The sequence below is a fragment of the Callorhinchus milii genome, unplaced genomic scaffold, assembly GCF_018977255.1.
Source record: "Callorhinchus milii isolate IMCB2004 unplaced genomic scaffold, IMCB_Cmil_1.0 Scaffold1, whole genome shotgun sequence".
NCBI lineage: Eukaryota > Metazoa > Chordata > Chondrichthyes > Chimaeriformes > Callorhinchidae > Callorhinchus > Callorhinchus milii.
In genome coordinates this window covers 35,982,909-35,999,109 of record NW_024704742.1, presented here as the reverse complement: position 1 = coordinate 35,999,109, position 16,201 = coordinate 35,982,909, and the positions used below count along the sequence as shown (strand labels likewise).

Sequence of the window (16,201 nt, the reverse complement as noted above, 5' to 3'; positions counted from 1 at the left end):
TGGATTAGATTGAAAATATTTAGTGATATAATAGCTGTTTCTTCAGAAATAATCTTTAAATTCAGTGGGAGTATAAGACATTGGTTAAACCATATCCTGAAATTGTGTACAGTATTAAGTGCCACATTATAAAAAGGATTTGTAGAGAGGGTAATGAAAGAATATAGCTATACCTTAAGACTTATCTTTTTGATTACCATTTTTGGTTGCCTTTCCTCCTTTCCCCTCTCCACACCCTTCTCATCTTTCCCCGATTCCAGCTTAGGTTCTCAGTCAGCTGTGTGAAGTGCTTTGAGATGTCCACGTGATGTGAAAGGCGATATATGAATGTTAATTCTTGTTGTAATTTAGAAGTATTACAGTCAGCAGCGAATAATGCGCAAGAGTGCAATATAACTTGTGTCTACAAAGTTTTGGTCGAGCTTTTTATTTCCGATATCAACGAGTTTAATTTCAGTGAATTATAGAGGGGAAAGTATTCATAAAATATGTAATGAAACATCACATTTTCATCCCATAGTGTAAACAAGTCTGTGATCCTCTGAACACTTTTGAGGTAGCAAAAATGAACTCAGTTGGATTGGACTTAGACTTGAGCAGTGTGGGTTGTTTTAAATATTTCTGAAAACCTGAAAAATAAATTTTCACAAACTGTAGCATCTTTGGAAGAAAGTGATCATAGACAAAATATTGCCAAGAGTAAAGCTGGTCCATTGGAATGATTTTTGTTTGTATTTCTCCAGGATGTCTTCAGTTCTGTTCTAAACGACACATCGTCTTTCTCTCTCTCTCTCTCTCTTTTAACAGAGGGCAAACTGGAAGTCTACCAAAATAGTAAATTTCTAACAACTATCAGCATCTGGACAACCTTTGGTGAACTCGCTATCTTATATAACTGCACAAGGACAGCCTCTGTGAAAGGTATAGTTCCTTCATTATTCCCAGAAAAAAAAATCTTTCATTTTTAAATAATTTATATTATGTCTCAGCATTTTATGTAAGATCAATATTGAGGCGTGTTTCATACAGCATTATATTTATCATGCAAACTACCTCCTTTGTTTAGGATATTTGGATTAAAATGTCTTGAAGGGTAGACTGAGTGTTAGCAATTTAATTTAATACTTAGAACAGCAAGTGGAACTTGATTTTAAAACCATATTAGAGGTGACATTGAAAGAATCCCATTGTAATAATAGTAATGACAATCCTTACATTGGTTATAGCGCCTTTCATGTCGGGAAGATGTCCCAAAGAGCTTAATAATAATAATAAAAATCCTTACATTTGACATAGCTTCTTATCATGTCAGTGAGACTTGTCAACGTGCTACACAGGATATACTGTAAAGTGGAGTGATTGTGTATTTTATGGGAGAAATATGGCAGCCAGTTTGTGTGTAGGAACGCCCCTCAAACAACCATGGAGTGAATGACCAATTTTATTTGGGGGATTTGTTGACTGGGAGAAACTCCCTTCATAGTGCCATCGAATCTTTAATGTCTACCAGAACAGGCAGATGGGACCTCCAAAGGATGGCATTTCTCACAATCAACACCCCCACAAAACTGCATTGGACATGGGCTTGAGCCCACAACCTTCTGACTCGGAGGTGAGAGTCCCCTGGCTATCACTGTGCCAGGCTGATGCATTGTAAAGTGCAGTGAATGTGTGTTTTGTGGCAGAACCTTCTCTAAAGGTATTAGGAACTATTCAAAAGAATTCAGAGTCCAACATTACCTTTAAGCAGGATTATTGTTCCAAATAAATTCTGATTCCTTCAGTCTTGACCTCACAACTATCCCACCTCTGCCACAGCCATGATCTTACCCATGTTGCTTTCCTCACTGCAATCTCGGTTCACTTAGCTCAAATCATCCTTCCTCTGCCAGAAATGTAAAACCCCACCAGGAAGGCTTTCAGTTCAGATTGGGAGACTAGATTTCAAAGCTTTGCTGTACCAAGCTTTGAAAACATTGTTACTAGATGAATAGTGTTAAGGCCCCATTAATAATAATAATAATAATAATAATAATAATCCTTGCATTTGATATAGCGCTTTTCACGTCGAGAGGACTTTCCAAAGCGCTTCACAGAACACACTGTAAAGTGAATTGACTGTATACCTGTGGGCGAATGTGGCAGCCAATTGCGCACAGCAATGTCCCACAAACAGTCGTAGATTGAAAATGACCAATTTATTATTGTTTTTGGTTTTGGAGGGATTATTATTAGGCGTGTGGAGTAAGGAAATTTGCCCAAGGTTTCGCTCTGCCATTAGTTGAATGGGCAAAATGATGGCAGATGCTGTTCAATATTGTGAAGTGTAAAGTAGTTCACTTTGGCTGTAAGAACACTTCCTATATAATAATCCTTACATTTTATACAGTGCCTTATCACATCGTTGAGACATTTCAAAACACTTCACAGGATAAATTGTCAAGTGAATTGACTGTATTTTGTGGACAAAACACAACAGCCAATCGCGCACAGTAATTGTCTGTCCCACAAACAGTTGTGGATTGAGTTCCCAAAATTTATTTATTTACTTGTTTCTTTGAGGAACTAGTCCCCCCAAAAAGTGATCCGTGAATCAATTAACAGCTGGGTTCCTACTTACTGCTGGGTAAACAGAGTTGTGTGGAGTAAAGAAACTTGCCTAAGGTTTCGCCTGGGAATCGAACCTGGGTCCTCTGGCTTGCGAAACGAGTGCGCTAACCACTATGCTACAGGACTCATTCCAGGAATTCTCGTTAGAGAAAGAAAGAAATCAACTAGGATTTCCCTTCCTGATTGCTGTCCTCTCCTGGGAAGTGCATATCTACTGATGTTGCATGTGGATGATTTAACCTGCTGTGGTGTCCTCATAGTTGAAAGGCCTGTCAACATTCACTGCCAAGCCCTGCAGACATATGGAGGAAAATAATTTTGGTGAGGTATCAGGGGTAGCTGCTACCAATGGAGATCGCCCCCAAAACAGACTGTGCTGTTAGGAGAGCGAAAATTAAGAAACCAGGAAAAACAATAAAAGCTGCATCAATAAAAAGGACACTAAAGAGTTCAGATGAAATTTTGGAAATTTTAGACCATTAATTATTCACAGCATCAGTCAGGCACAGTGCAGTTGTCAGTGCAAGTAGTTCAATGGTTCAGAAGGTTGGATTTATCCAATGGGTGGACCTGAGTAAATAACTACTACCCATGCATTATGATGTTGGGTTTGTCTTTTGGACAGAAATTATATTGACATTGTTACGGAACTGCTGTTTGTTTTCACTGGAAACAAAAACGGAAATGAATCTAAGTAATATATATTCTGCTTCTAGAGGAGGTCAGTAAATAGTAATAAACATCAGATACACTACCCATCCATTGCAAGTGATTAGTCACACAGTGAATTCTAATGACATTGGAGATGAGAGATTGTTAAAAAGCAATAAAAACAAATTGATTTTGTTGTGTGATGGTTGGGATTGCAATAAAAAGCTTTAATTGTTAAGTTAGCTGCCCCTTTTATTAGTTTAAACATGGTTTCTGGGAAATAGAAATCCGCGCAGGGATCCCTTCCAGTTCCTAGTATACTTAAATAACCTGGATGTGCAGACTTATTGTAACATACTGTAACAACAATAACAACAAATTACATTTGTATAGTGCCTTTAATGTGGAGAGGACGTCCCAAGACACTGGACAGTCAGGGATTTGGACCCAAGCTGAGAGTTGGGATCAGGAGTGTAGGGCAGAAGGTTGACTGAAGGCCCGGTCAAAGAGGAGGGCCTTGAGATGGTCTTTGAAGGAGGTAAGGGAAGGAGTGAAGTGAATAAATCATAAAAAATAAATACTGTAGTTATGTTTTCAGATGACACTATACGCGGGAGAACTGTGGAATTAGGAAACAGATAATATCTTAAACAGAGAGCTTGACAGGTTATGGACTTGGGTTGATCATTGACGAATAAAGTCCAATATGGAAAATGCAAAGTAATGGACATAGGATGTAAAATTAGAAGTGGACAGGACAAGAAGTTGCCAAGTGAGATGGTGAAAAAGACTTAGGGGTGTTGGGTTGACTCTTTGCTCAACATGTTTAGTGTGAGGTGACAATAAACAAGGCAAACAGGATGTGGAGCTGTATTCTCAAATAACTTGAGTGCAGATCCCCAGAAGCCACTCCTGAATTACTGTCTACCTTTCTAGTGCCTATGACATAAAGCCATAGAGATACTGAGACGAGAAGACTGAGGCTGATCCCAGTATTCGGAAGATGAACTATGAGGAATGATTAGCTAAGCTAGAGCTCTTTAGTTGTGAAAAGGGACCTTGTAATGGTACATTTGATGCTCAATGAAATTGAGAAATGAAACCAAGAATAATAATTTCTGTCAGGGTAGCAGGAGAAAAGGGCACAGGTTCAGGGTTGTAAAGGGCAATGATTGGATAGACAACAGAAAATAATTTTAAACAGAGGACATTTAATGCTGACTCAGTTGGCAGATATCAGCATGGTTCAATTGGTAGCACTTTGTTCTCTGAATCATTTTGAGACTTTGAACTCACAGTCAAAGCTGATACTCCATTCCAGTGCTGAAGGTTTGTCTCATTGTTGGAAGTGCCATTCTTCGGATGAAACATTAACAATGAGGTGCCCTCTGTCTGTTCAAGTGGGTATTAAACATCCCAATGGCGCCATTTGAAAAAAGAAGGGAGTTTCTCCTCGTGTGTTGCCCAACAGTCTCCACAAATAAAATTGGTTACTCAATTAATGGCAATTTGTGGAACATTGCTGTGCGCAAATTAGCTGCCGCATTCGTCTATCCATACACAGTCACTGCACTGCACACTAAAATCCTGTGAAGCGCTTTGAGGTGTTTTGACAACATGATAAACTACTGTAAACTCCAGATAACTCATCACCCCAAGGAAAAAAGGGCAGCGACAAGTTATCCTTATTGCCACATTAAGCATAGGTCCTCCTGGGCCACAAGGGTTGGGATGATTGATGCAGGCACTCGGCTGAGGTGGGGCTCGAGTGCTTAGATGCATCTCAGCGGCATCCAATCTATTGCAGAGCAAAGGCTGTGGCCTCCAGCCCTATCCTGTCACAGTATACAGTACAAAGCAGAGTCCCTTATTAAAATTTGCATAAGAAGCAGCCAGGACATTGACAGCATGGAGACTTAAATGGTAGTTACAAGTTAATGCAGCGTTGAGTAATCAGAAGTTTACTGTATATTAAATTACAAGGATTATTATTATGTTTATTTCCAGAATTTCCTGTTTTTAATCCTGATGATCAGAATTAATTATTTTTTTCGTTTTTATCTCTTACTGTAGTACTTTGGATAAATGTGTTTTTGTATTATTTTTATTCTTCAAGCTGTAACCAGTGTAAAGACCTGGGCTTTGGACCGGGAAGTCTTTCAGAATATCATGAGAGGTACAGCTGAGGCCAGGCGTGAGCAGTACCGAAAATTCCTCAGAAGGTAACACTTAGTTTTAGTTTTGGTTTTATGTAATTAGTTTTGTCCACAAAATACCCAGTCAGTCCACTTTACAGTATATCATGTGAAGCGCTTTGAGGCATCTCAATGACATGATAAGGCACTATATCAAACGCAAGGATTATTATTTATTAGTTTTGGCATTGAATGCATGAAAGCAAGTAGATATACTGTTGGGGAAAGATCCCACTTGGGTCTAGATTTCCTCTATTTATGTAATTTTGGAGTGTCCAGAATTGGACAATTTCTTAAACACAGCCATAATTTTGAAGTTTGTTTTCTCCGAGTTCTTAAAATAACTCCAGAATGCCGACTTCAAGGCTATGGCTGGAGACAATCATTTGTCAAATTCTGGATGCTCGAAAATGCTACATAAATAGAATAAATCTAGACCCAGATGCAATTTCTCCCTTTTATAATAATAATAACAACCCTTGCATTAGATATAACGCCTTATCACATCTTCAAGATAATTATTTTATTTTAAATTATTTTATTTGGTATTTGCACTCTGAATTAGATAAGTAAGATGCCTCATGATAAACAAACAATTGGTTAAAAATTCTAACCATTATTTTATTGATGCCAATGATCTCACCAGGAATTTTTATTTTTTTAATAACTTTCCGCTTAATATCCCAGTTAACGTTTCTCCATTCTATGAAGTATAGCAGCATGTTCCCTAACTCTATCTTGCCACAGCATTATACAATATAATTATGACCCATTTATAATAATAATAATAATAATCCTTGCATTTGATATAGCGCTTTTCACGTCAGGAGGACGTCCCAAAGCGCTTCACAGAACACACTGTAAAGTGAATTGACTGTATATTTGTGGGCGAACGCGGCAGCCAATTGCGCACAGCAATGTCCCACAAACAGTCGTAGATTGAAAATGACCAATTTAATTATTGTTTTTGGTTTTGGATGGATTATTATTAGGCGTGTGGAGTAAGGAAACTTGCCCAAGGTTTCGCCCTGCCTGGAATTGAACTCAGGTCTCTCACTTGCAAAGTGAGTGCTCTAACCACTGAGCTACAGGACTCCACATTTGGGCTTTCAAAAAATACACTACCATTCCTCCCACATACTCGAACACACATTGTATTAACTGAGTTTCTAATTTACTAGTAAAATGTTTGTACATATACAGGTTACAAGGAATCATTTTCAATGTAACGTAATCCAGAAGTCTCCAAATTATAAAATGTTTCATCACAATGGTTTATAGGTATAGGATTAAGGATTTGGTAGGGTGAATATTAATAGGCTGTGTGCACTTGTTGGTGAATCCATAACTAGAGGACATAAATGTAAGCTAGCTAATGGTAAACTATTAGGGACTTAGCAGGAACTTCTTCATGCATAGTGTGATGAGAACATAGAACTCATTGTTGGAAACTGTGGTTGAAGCAAATAGCATCAACAACACCAACAACAACAACAACAAGATTACATTTGTATAGTGCCTTTCATGTCGGGAGGACTTCCCAAGGTGCTGGACACTGTACAGCATTTCAAACCCAATTATATATCAATATATTTAAGAGAAAACTTGGTGCATACATGAGAAAGAAGGGAAATAAGGGGTGTAGTAGAGGGTGGCACAGACACAATGGGCCAAATGGCCTTCTTCGATACTGTAACCTTCTATGGTTCTGTTGGAAAAGGAAGGGCGGGAGCTTGTGTAGAGCATGAACCGGTAAGGACTAGTTGGGCCGAATGGCCTGACTTTTTGCCACACCACTCTATGTAACACAATGCAACTACAGAGTAACTATGTTGGTAGCAAGTATAATCTTTCAATAATTTGCATTTAACATATTTTTCCTAGCGTTTCTCTGCTTAAGAAGTTGCCGGAAGATAAACTTGCTAAAATAGTGGATTGTTTGGAAGTGGTAAGTTATTTGTTTTATAAAAATAAGGAATTATTTGGCCATCCATAAATAAAATTCCTTCACTCATATTTATAACAAAATAATGAGTAAGATATTGAGCATTACCTATCCTTTCGGTTGGTTGATTTATTCAATAACGTTTGCATTGAAATTTGAGCATGAGGTTATTTCAAGTTAGTAATGACACTTTTTCAAAATAAATATAATATGTTATTAACATTTAAAACTAGTGACTATTTTCAGGGGGAGGGAAGGGAGTAAGGGAATAGGTGGATGTGTTGGCTCCAGGGTGATAGGCCTAGCAATCCTCATAGAGTAGTCCGAACTAGACAAGCAATGTAAAGCTTGCCAGTTAGTGTTTGCAATTGCTGGCTGCGTGCTTTTAATTGGTTAAACTCTAGCAGTATCCCAATAAACATTCTGGGATCCTGAAGCCTGGACTCTTGCCAATCTGCGCCTAATACTTTTTTGGATTAGATGAGCAAAGCAGCGCTCTGAGACGCTAAAAGACTGTGATTGCTGGATCCATTCACATTTTCAAAATGGGGGCAGATAAATATTTGTTAGGTCAGGGTATTAAAGATATGGGGCAAGGGCGAGTAACTGGACTTGAGGTACAGATCAGCCATGATCTTATAAAATGTCGGTACAGGCTTGAGGGGCTGAATAGCCTACTCTTGTTTCTATGTCTATGTATCTGTGATATCAACAACAGTTTGCATTTATTTTGCACCCTTCATGTGAGTAGTGTCTTGGAGTGCTTAATACCGGCGGAGCTTGGCACCAAGCAGGGAAAAGAGGGGAAGTGATGATAGACATGGTCAAAGAGGAAGATCTATCCTGTGTGAAGGGCCTATATAAATCCAAGTTGTTGTGGTTGTTATTGTTCCTTTGAAGAGAGAGAGCACACTCCATTCCACACGCAGGAACATTTCCATGTGTAGGTGTCAGGTATATATGGAACTTTCAGTAGTTTAGTTTGGATGCTCAAGCATGGTGATGGGTTTCTTTATCAGACAGATACTTGGTTATCAAAAAACGTTATATTCTTAATGGTTAATGTTATTTAATGCGCTATACAAAGGACTGATAATTTGCCTATTATATATCACAACAACAAAATATGTTTGCCCTCAAAACACAGTCACTTTATAGTAAAATTCTCTGAAACGCTTTGAGATGTCTTCTTGATGTGAAAAGCGCTATATCAAATGCAATGTTTACAACCAAACCAAAGTTGTTGCTAAAGAATGTGCTTCTTTCTCTGGTAACTACTGGCAGGAATATTATGATCAAGGAGACTACATTATCCGTGAAGGTGAGGAAGGAAGTACCTTCTTCATTTTGGCAAAAGGAAAGGTAAGCTGTGGTTTGGTTATCCACTGTCACCACAATTAGAGATACTAAATTAGAAAATCTATCCTTTTTTAAAAAAATTAAGCCAGTTTCTCTGCTGGTAACCTACTAATATTCTCAGAATACGTGCATGCAAATACCAGGAGATTTACTAATCATTGAAATAATTGTTTAAAAGAATGGATTATTCAAAATCGTGAAGGAAAAAAGTTTTAAGTAGTCGCAGGCAAAATTACCCTAAATTTCACTGGACAGAATGGAAACTCCCAAATTATTAATCCACTAATCTTTAGGGCAAAGAATAATAGCATTACACTGTAAAGAGTTCATTATTTGCACAAATTGGGATCGGACCCTTTGTGGATAAGCAGATAGTGTGGATAACTGGACATCAAACAAAATACAAATTGGCTGCATGTCAACCAAAAATGTTCTATCAGTTGTTATACTGTCGCTGTAGTAACCACATTGTGTCAGCCCTTCTCACCCTCACTCTGCCTTTTTCTCTGTCTGAGTCTCACTCTCTACAAGAGTCTCCCCCTAAAACTCTCCAAACCCATATGCAGCCTAGGCATCAGGTTCGACCCCCAATTATCCTTCCTCCTCCACATCCGGTCCCTCACCAGCACCACTTTCTTCCACCTCCGACACATCGCCCGTCTCTGCCAAAACCTCACTCCAAAAGCCGCTGAAACCCTGGTCCATGCCTCTGTCACCTCTCGGCTGAACTATTCAAACGCCCTCCTCGCCGGTCTCCCCTCCACTACCATTCACAAATCCAGGTCATCCAAAACTCTGCCGCCCGCATTCTTACCCGCACCAAACTCCACTCCCCGATCACCCCAGTCCTTGCCAGACTGCACTGGCTGCCTGTCCCAGAGAGGATCGATTTCAAGATCCTCACCCTTGTCTTCAAATCCCTCCACTCCTCTGCACCCCCCTACCTCTCTGACCTCCTCTCTCCTCACAGCAGTGCCCGTTGCCTTTGCTCCACTGGGTCTGGCTTCCTCCTTGTCCCCCCGAGTCCTCCGCTCCACCATCGGTGGCCGTGCTTTCAGCCACTATGCCCTGAGGCTCTGGAACTCCCTTCCTCACTCCCTTCGCCTCAATCTCTCTCTTCCTATTTTCAGGTCTTGGCTGAAGACCTTTCTTTTCGATCACGCCTTTGGTCACCTTCCCACCCTCCCCCTGGCTCGGTCCCGGGATCCGTTACTGTGAAGCGCTCTGAGACGCCGTCCAGCGTGGAGGGCGCTATATAAATCCAAGTTGTTGTTGTCGTTTAGCAGATTTATTTATTTTATAAGGATAAGTGGAAAACACCAGCGTTCAGCACATTTAAATTATTTTCAACGATACAACTGTGCTTGGTCATTTGCATTTTAGTATGCAGTTTACCCTTTTCAAAATTAATAAATGCAAGAGGTATGAGAAAGATAACAGCATGCGGTTCCGTGTAATACAGAATTTCAAAAAGGTTAAGCCAGAGAGAGGAAAACATTTGTAATTTAAACCTGTATGAGTCAAGTGTGAGTCCTGTAAGAGAGGTCTTTAAAGATTTAAGGAATTCAGCAGAGAGACACCTGTTATTTTAATCAAATTTATTGATATTTAAGGGACTATCAATAATTGTGCTGACTTTCAAAAGAGCAGAAAAGTGATCTAGGTAAAATGTTAATGATCCATAATCAAATTTGCTTTACACATATAAAAGCAAATATACATGACCATTTTTTATAGTATAGTTTCAGAAGGGGTTGAGGTAAACAAAGTTTAGTGGTCATTATTATAGTAAATTTGAAGAATAGATCGATATTACAGTTATTAGGCTCTTCAAGCATTTTACTGCAATACTAATACTACAGTGAGGAATGACCCTTCCCATTAAAGGGATGCAGGTTCACCCGTACCAGAGGACATCAAATGCCGCAATGGGACTATAATGAAGTCTTGTAGCTCAGTGATTAGAGCACTTACCTTGCAAGTAAGAGACCTGAGTTTGATTCCCGGCAGGGCAAAATGTTGGGCGAGTTTCCTTACTTCACACGCCTCTGTTTATCTAGGAGTAAGTAGGAACCCGGTTGTTAGTTGATTGGTGGATCTCTTTTCCAGGGGTAACAACAACAACAAAATTACATTTGTAAAACGCCTTTCAAATCGGGAGGAAAAGCCGGCACAGACACGATGGGCCGAATGGCCTCCTTCTGTGCTGTATAATTCTATGATTCTATAAATCCCAAATACTTTATGTGAAAAAATTGTAAATCTTTTCATTTGAGTAAAGAAAGCAGTTTTCAACAAAAAGATGCCTGACACTGACTTCACTATTGCCCTCTCTTTCTCATGACATCATCATCCAATTCATCCAAGATATCAACCAAAGCACCAGCACTGAATGTTATACCTTGAAAATGTCCAAGTCCAACTTTGTTGATGTTGAAGAATTATATTATTTATCTCATGATAAAATGGATGTAGATATTATTGTAATATATCACGTGAAAATATCACAAAATGATTCACGTAGTGGTGTCTAATATAATTTTAATCCTATAATAATCCTTACATTTGATATAGCGCCTTTCATGGCAGGAGGACCTCTCAAAGTGCTTCACAGGGTATATTGTAAAGTGTAGTGACTGTGTACTATTTTTTAGTGATCTGAGTACCTCATTTTTAGGGAATTGCTATCCGTGTGCAAACATGTACAGAAGGAATCATAATTGCCCCAATTATGTTATTAACAAGGAATGAGGAAGATTCCAGCATAATTTGAAATCTTTTCCTAGGTTGTCTATTACATAAATACACCTGTAATTCTCTGTATACACATACACATCCAACCAATTTAAACCCAAATGTGTTGCTTTGAAGTGTTATCATATAGACAACATGACAGCCAATCAGTACTAACAATACCCCAAATACAGCAATAAGATGAATAACCAAATTGAAAGTTTAAAGAGACCATTCCCTATCTTATTAGTATAGGGGCTGTAGATTCTAGATGGGAATCCACTGCTTGCAAAATGAATCTTTTAACCTTAAACTTCACTCGAACGCCGTGTTACCCCCAGTCACAGAAAGCTCTGAACCTAGCTTATTTGGTAATTAAGTAGGTTTATCATATCATCTCCCAACCTGAGAGTTTTTGAACAAGGCTACACTGGCCATACATCATATGACGATCATCTGGGGATGAATCTCTTGGCCTTGTCATCAATGGCAACAGCTGTTATTGCTTTTGAAATATGGATAAAATTGAGTAGATTTGACATCTTCTTTGGTCATATAAATAGTACTGCATAACAGAAGGTAGCTGTTTAAAGGGGCTAATACAAATACAGTTCTTTGTAGCATCAACATATATGATTTTAACTATACAAACTGTCAGTATGAAGCTACACAAACTATTTTGTTAGCTTCACTTGAAACAGAAAACATATTGAAATATTCAGCACAGAAAATGTTTTTTTGATCTACCATTGTCTGTGTCACTGCTATCTGTCTTTCTAGGTTACCTTTTGTTGTTAATCCCACTTTCTAGCTCTCTTCACATGTTGTTAATGTTTTTACTAGTCCAATGTTTACCCAGTTCCACTTGAAGATATTCCTTCTAACTTCTCCCTTCCTTTTTCTGCAAACAATCCTGAGTCACCTTGTCTCCTTGTCACCTATTCAACTGAAGGAATTGGATTTTTCCACCTATTTACTTAGTTATTCTTCTTCAGAATCTTAAACAGCTCTACCATATTTCCTCTCGATCAACTCTCCTCCAATGAAACAAGCCACAAATTAGTCAGCCTCTCTTCATATGTATCTTATCTCATAACTTGATAGAATAAAACCAGGGTAGACAACAGAAAAAGATGCTGTCTCTTTAAGAAACAAATTCATTTATAAATTTTGACATCAAAGAAAACAGTCTTTATATTAATTAATGTGGAAATTTAGTATGCGACTTACAATGGTGAAATCAACAATGGTGTTTGAGGAGTCACTGGGGGGGTTTTGAAAGAATGATCTAAAAGACGTATAAATATTTAGATTGTGAAAATCAGGCTTGAATACACATTGATCCTGATCTGTGTCATCATTGACTTTAGGTGCAAGTGACTCAGAGCACTGAGGCTCATGTAGACCCACAGCTGATAAAAGTACTGCAAAAAGGAGACTACTTTGGAGAAAAGGCTCTTGTCAGGTTAGTCTGTCGAAAGTAAATGATCTCGGCTTACATTGGCCAGGATGAGTGAGCATGCAGCAGCAGCTCACTATTTATAGTTGTTCGGGCAAGCTCATTGAAATAATAATAATAATAATGCTTGCATTTGATATGACACCTAATGACATCATTTGAGATGTCTCAAGATGCTTCACAGAATATACTGTAAAGTGAATTGAATATATTTTGTGGGCAAAACACGGCAACCAATTGTGCACAGCAGTGTCCCACAAACAGTCATGGATTGAGTGACCAAATGATTTTTTTAAAAAAAACATTTTTTNGAAGGGACTCCCAGAAAATGTTTAACTAACAATAGCGTTCCTACTGACTGCTAGGCAAACAGGTGTTTGGAGTACGTTAACTTGCCTAACGTTTCGCCCTATCCAGGAATCAAACTTGGATCCTCTCGCTGGCGAGGCGAGTGCTGTAACCACTACGTAACATGACCCCACTATTGAGAATCTCAAAATCATGCTAAATTCAAAACTTGCCTCATGTTCCTGAAACTTTTTTATTTCATCTGATTTTTTCTGGGATTTTCCCATTTTCTTTCTCAGAATTGCCCTTTTCCAGGTTATTTGCCTCAGTTTTTAATAATCTTTATTGTTGAGATAAGATTCAACTTGCAGGTCAGAAAAGCTGTAAGTCAGCGGGAAGAATTAGCTTCAGTTTCTGTCTTTCACTGGACGAAGTGAGGAGGGTCTGATTGTTAAGTTTTTTAAATTCATTTTGAGAGATTTTCATAACCCTTTTTTCATTGTGGTGTCATTTCTGCATCATTTCAGCTTCCATTGAATTAGATGGCTTGCTTACCACTTGCCAGGGATAGAGTATTCTAGTAACAAGTTCAAAATATGGATGCCAATTTTGAGTGTAAATTGGGTTGCTTTAGTGATTAATCAAAAGTTGCTATCCACTGCTGAGCAGATAATTAATCCAGGTCCCTGTGACAAAAGTTACACATCGTTAAATACCGGTGAATCAAGATCAATTGCTAGGTGTCCAATATTGAGCTGCATTACTTCTGGAGGAGAAATTACACTTCATCCCTACAAAATAAGTTTAATATATAATAAACTAACTTGCATGTTTGATGTTGTCTTCATTGAAAAATAATTGGAGACAGATAAAGAGAGAAGTTGCATTCACTATTTTCACTGTAATGAAATTTCCCTCAATTTTTTTTGGGGGGATTAGCCAGGTGTTTGAGACATGCACGATTGGAAACCCATCCTTAAGCATATCCAAACTGGCTTGAAAGTCTCACCTGTGAATGGAAATTTTTCTTTGTATGTATTGGACTCTCTCCCTACTCACCTAATTCTGGAAAGTATTAAGCACAGGTTGATGAGACCCAAGGCAAGCGGACCCCAGAGTGCGCGTTGCAGTACTGCTACAGTTTTAACCAACAGTTTGCTGCTGCTATTCTGGCTAGGACCATCTTACCTGTTAGGGCTTTGGTTTACATTTTTAACAGGAGCTGAGTGGCAAGAATCCCTGCTCCCAGTGATTGGTCTCCCCACCCCCCAAAGTTCTGCTGACAAGCCAGGCTGGTTGGTCTGTCATCAAAATTGCTCTCAAATGATTCAGTGATGCATTTCGATATAACTCATGTCATCTTCAACTGTCTTTTCATGATAACATTGTCCCTTTAATGTTTGTGCAATCTTTAATGGATTGGGCTCGTGTTACATGATCTTACTGCAGCTAATACCCATTTCCTATGAAATCATACAATGCTTTGTACTTTGTATGAACAGCTGGCCTGAGGTGTTTATAAGACTCTGAAAATATGATTGATTAACAAGCCAATGAGCCGGATCGGGTAAGCAGTGTCTGTTGGTGTGAGAGTGCATATATTATTCTGTTTGAAGGCAAAGGAGTTCATTTGTCAGACTGCCAGATCTTAGTTCATTTCAAAGCAGTGTGTGATGTATTTCTGAAATATTTCTTATCTTTTATCCTCCACAGTGATGATGTCAGGTCAGCTAACATAATCGCTGATGAAAACGATGTGGAGTGCCTTGTTATAGACAGAGAGTAAGTCATACTGGTAAACATTGGTCATTTCAGTTGAGTGATCACACCTTTGGAAGTCTAATCATTTGCACATTACAGATTAAAGAAATGTTGCTTTCCCTCACTGAGTTCAATTTGTTTGTCTACGGCAGATGGTGTGAGGGTAGATTAATGTAATAGAGATCTTGTACACAAAGGCAGTTTTCAGCATTTGCACACATTGTGCACACACAGATAATATTACAATGGAAATATTGATTTACTCTAAGTACGATGGTGTTTAAGTCTTTTCATTTCTAAAAGACCTAAGTGTACAGTTTGGGGTGTTCCTAAACACATTATTGTGTCAAAATCCAGGTGTATTTTCTCTGAAAGGGTTACCATAAAAGGGTGAACATTGGCTGACTCCCTCCATGTCTCCCCTGGACTTTGGAAGGAGCCTGTGGATAGATGTCAACTGTTAATATGAGGTCCACTGATAGGACTGTCCTGACCCCACTTCAAGGTATCAAAGCTGGTGTTATGAAGTCTGCCAACCCCTCACATCATCCTGTGTCAGATGAAATCGAGGTGGCAGACCACGAATGAACTCCAATGTGTCAGCCTGGATCAGTTGGTAGCACTCTCGCCTCTCAGCCTGAAGGTTGTGGGTTCAAGCCTCATGTCTGTACTTGTAACCCATATATTCTATACTGACACTCCCAATAGAAGAGAGGTTAAACCGAGCTCCTGTCTGCCTGTCCAGATGGACCTTAAAGATCCCATGGCACTATTCAAAAAGCGAGGGGAGTTTTTCCCGGTATTGTGGCAACAAATTATCCCAATTAAAATTGGTCACTCACTCAATTGCTGCTGCATTCACCCACCAAATACACACAGCCACATCACTTTACAGTATATTCTGTAAAGTGTTTTACCCCCAAAAATATGGAATTTTGTATGTGTTTGTATGAGTTACATCTGAAAGTTTTCCCCTAAATTCCATTGCTTTTAAATTATTTAATTTGATAGAGAACTGCATTGGATTTCTAATCATGTTCGTTAATTACCACTAGATTAAAGTTTAGCAATCGTTCTAAAGTTTATGACAAAGCTAACATTGTTTTAACCGGTAAAAAGGTGCTGTAGTCGAAATACCAAAAGTGTCCTTCTTTATGCACTTTTTGTGCATGTGTAAATAAGACATTCTACCATTTTGAT

General features: G+C 38.7%; 1 protein-coding gene across 1 annotated transcript in view; it reads left to right on the top strand.

The window, feature by feature from the left end:
• prkg2 (protein kinase cGMP-dependent 2) overlaps window positions 1-16,201 on the top strand; it is a 38,893-nt gene that overhangs the window by 8,471 nt on the left and 14,221 nt on the right. The window contains exons 4-9 of the mRNA XM_042341473.1: window positions 808-921; window positions 5,378-5,483; window positions 7,341-7,404; window positions 8,686-8,763; window positions 12,864-12,958; window positions 14,954-15,022. Of these exons, the coding sequence (XP_042197407.1) occupies window positions 808-921; window positions 5,378-5,483; window positions 7,341-7,404; window positions 8,686-8,763; window positions 12,864-12,958; window positions 14,954-15,022 (526 nt within the window). The remainder of the gene's footprint in view (window positions 1-807; window positions 922-5,377; window positions 5,484-7,340; window positions 7,405-8,685; window positions 8,764-12,863; window positions 12,959-14,953; window positions 15,023-16,201) is intronic.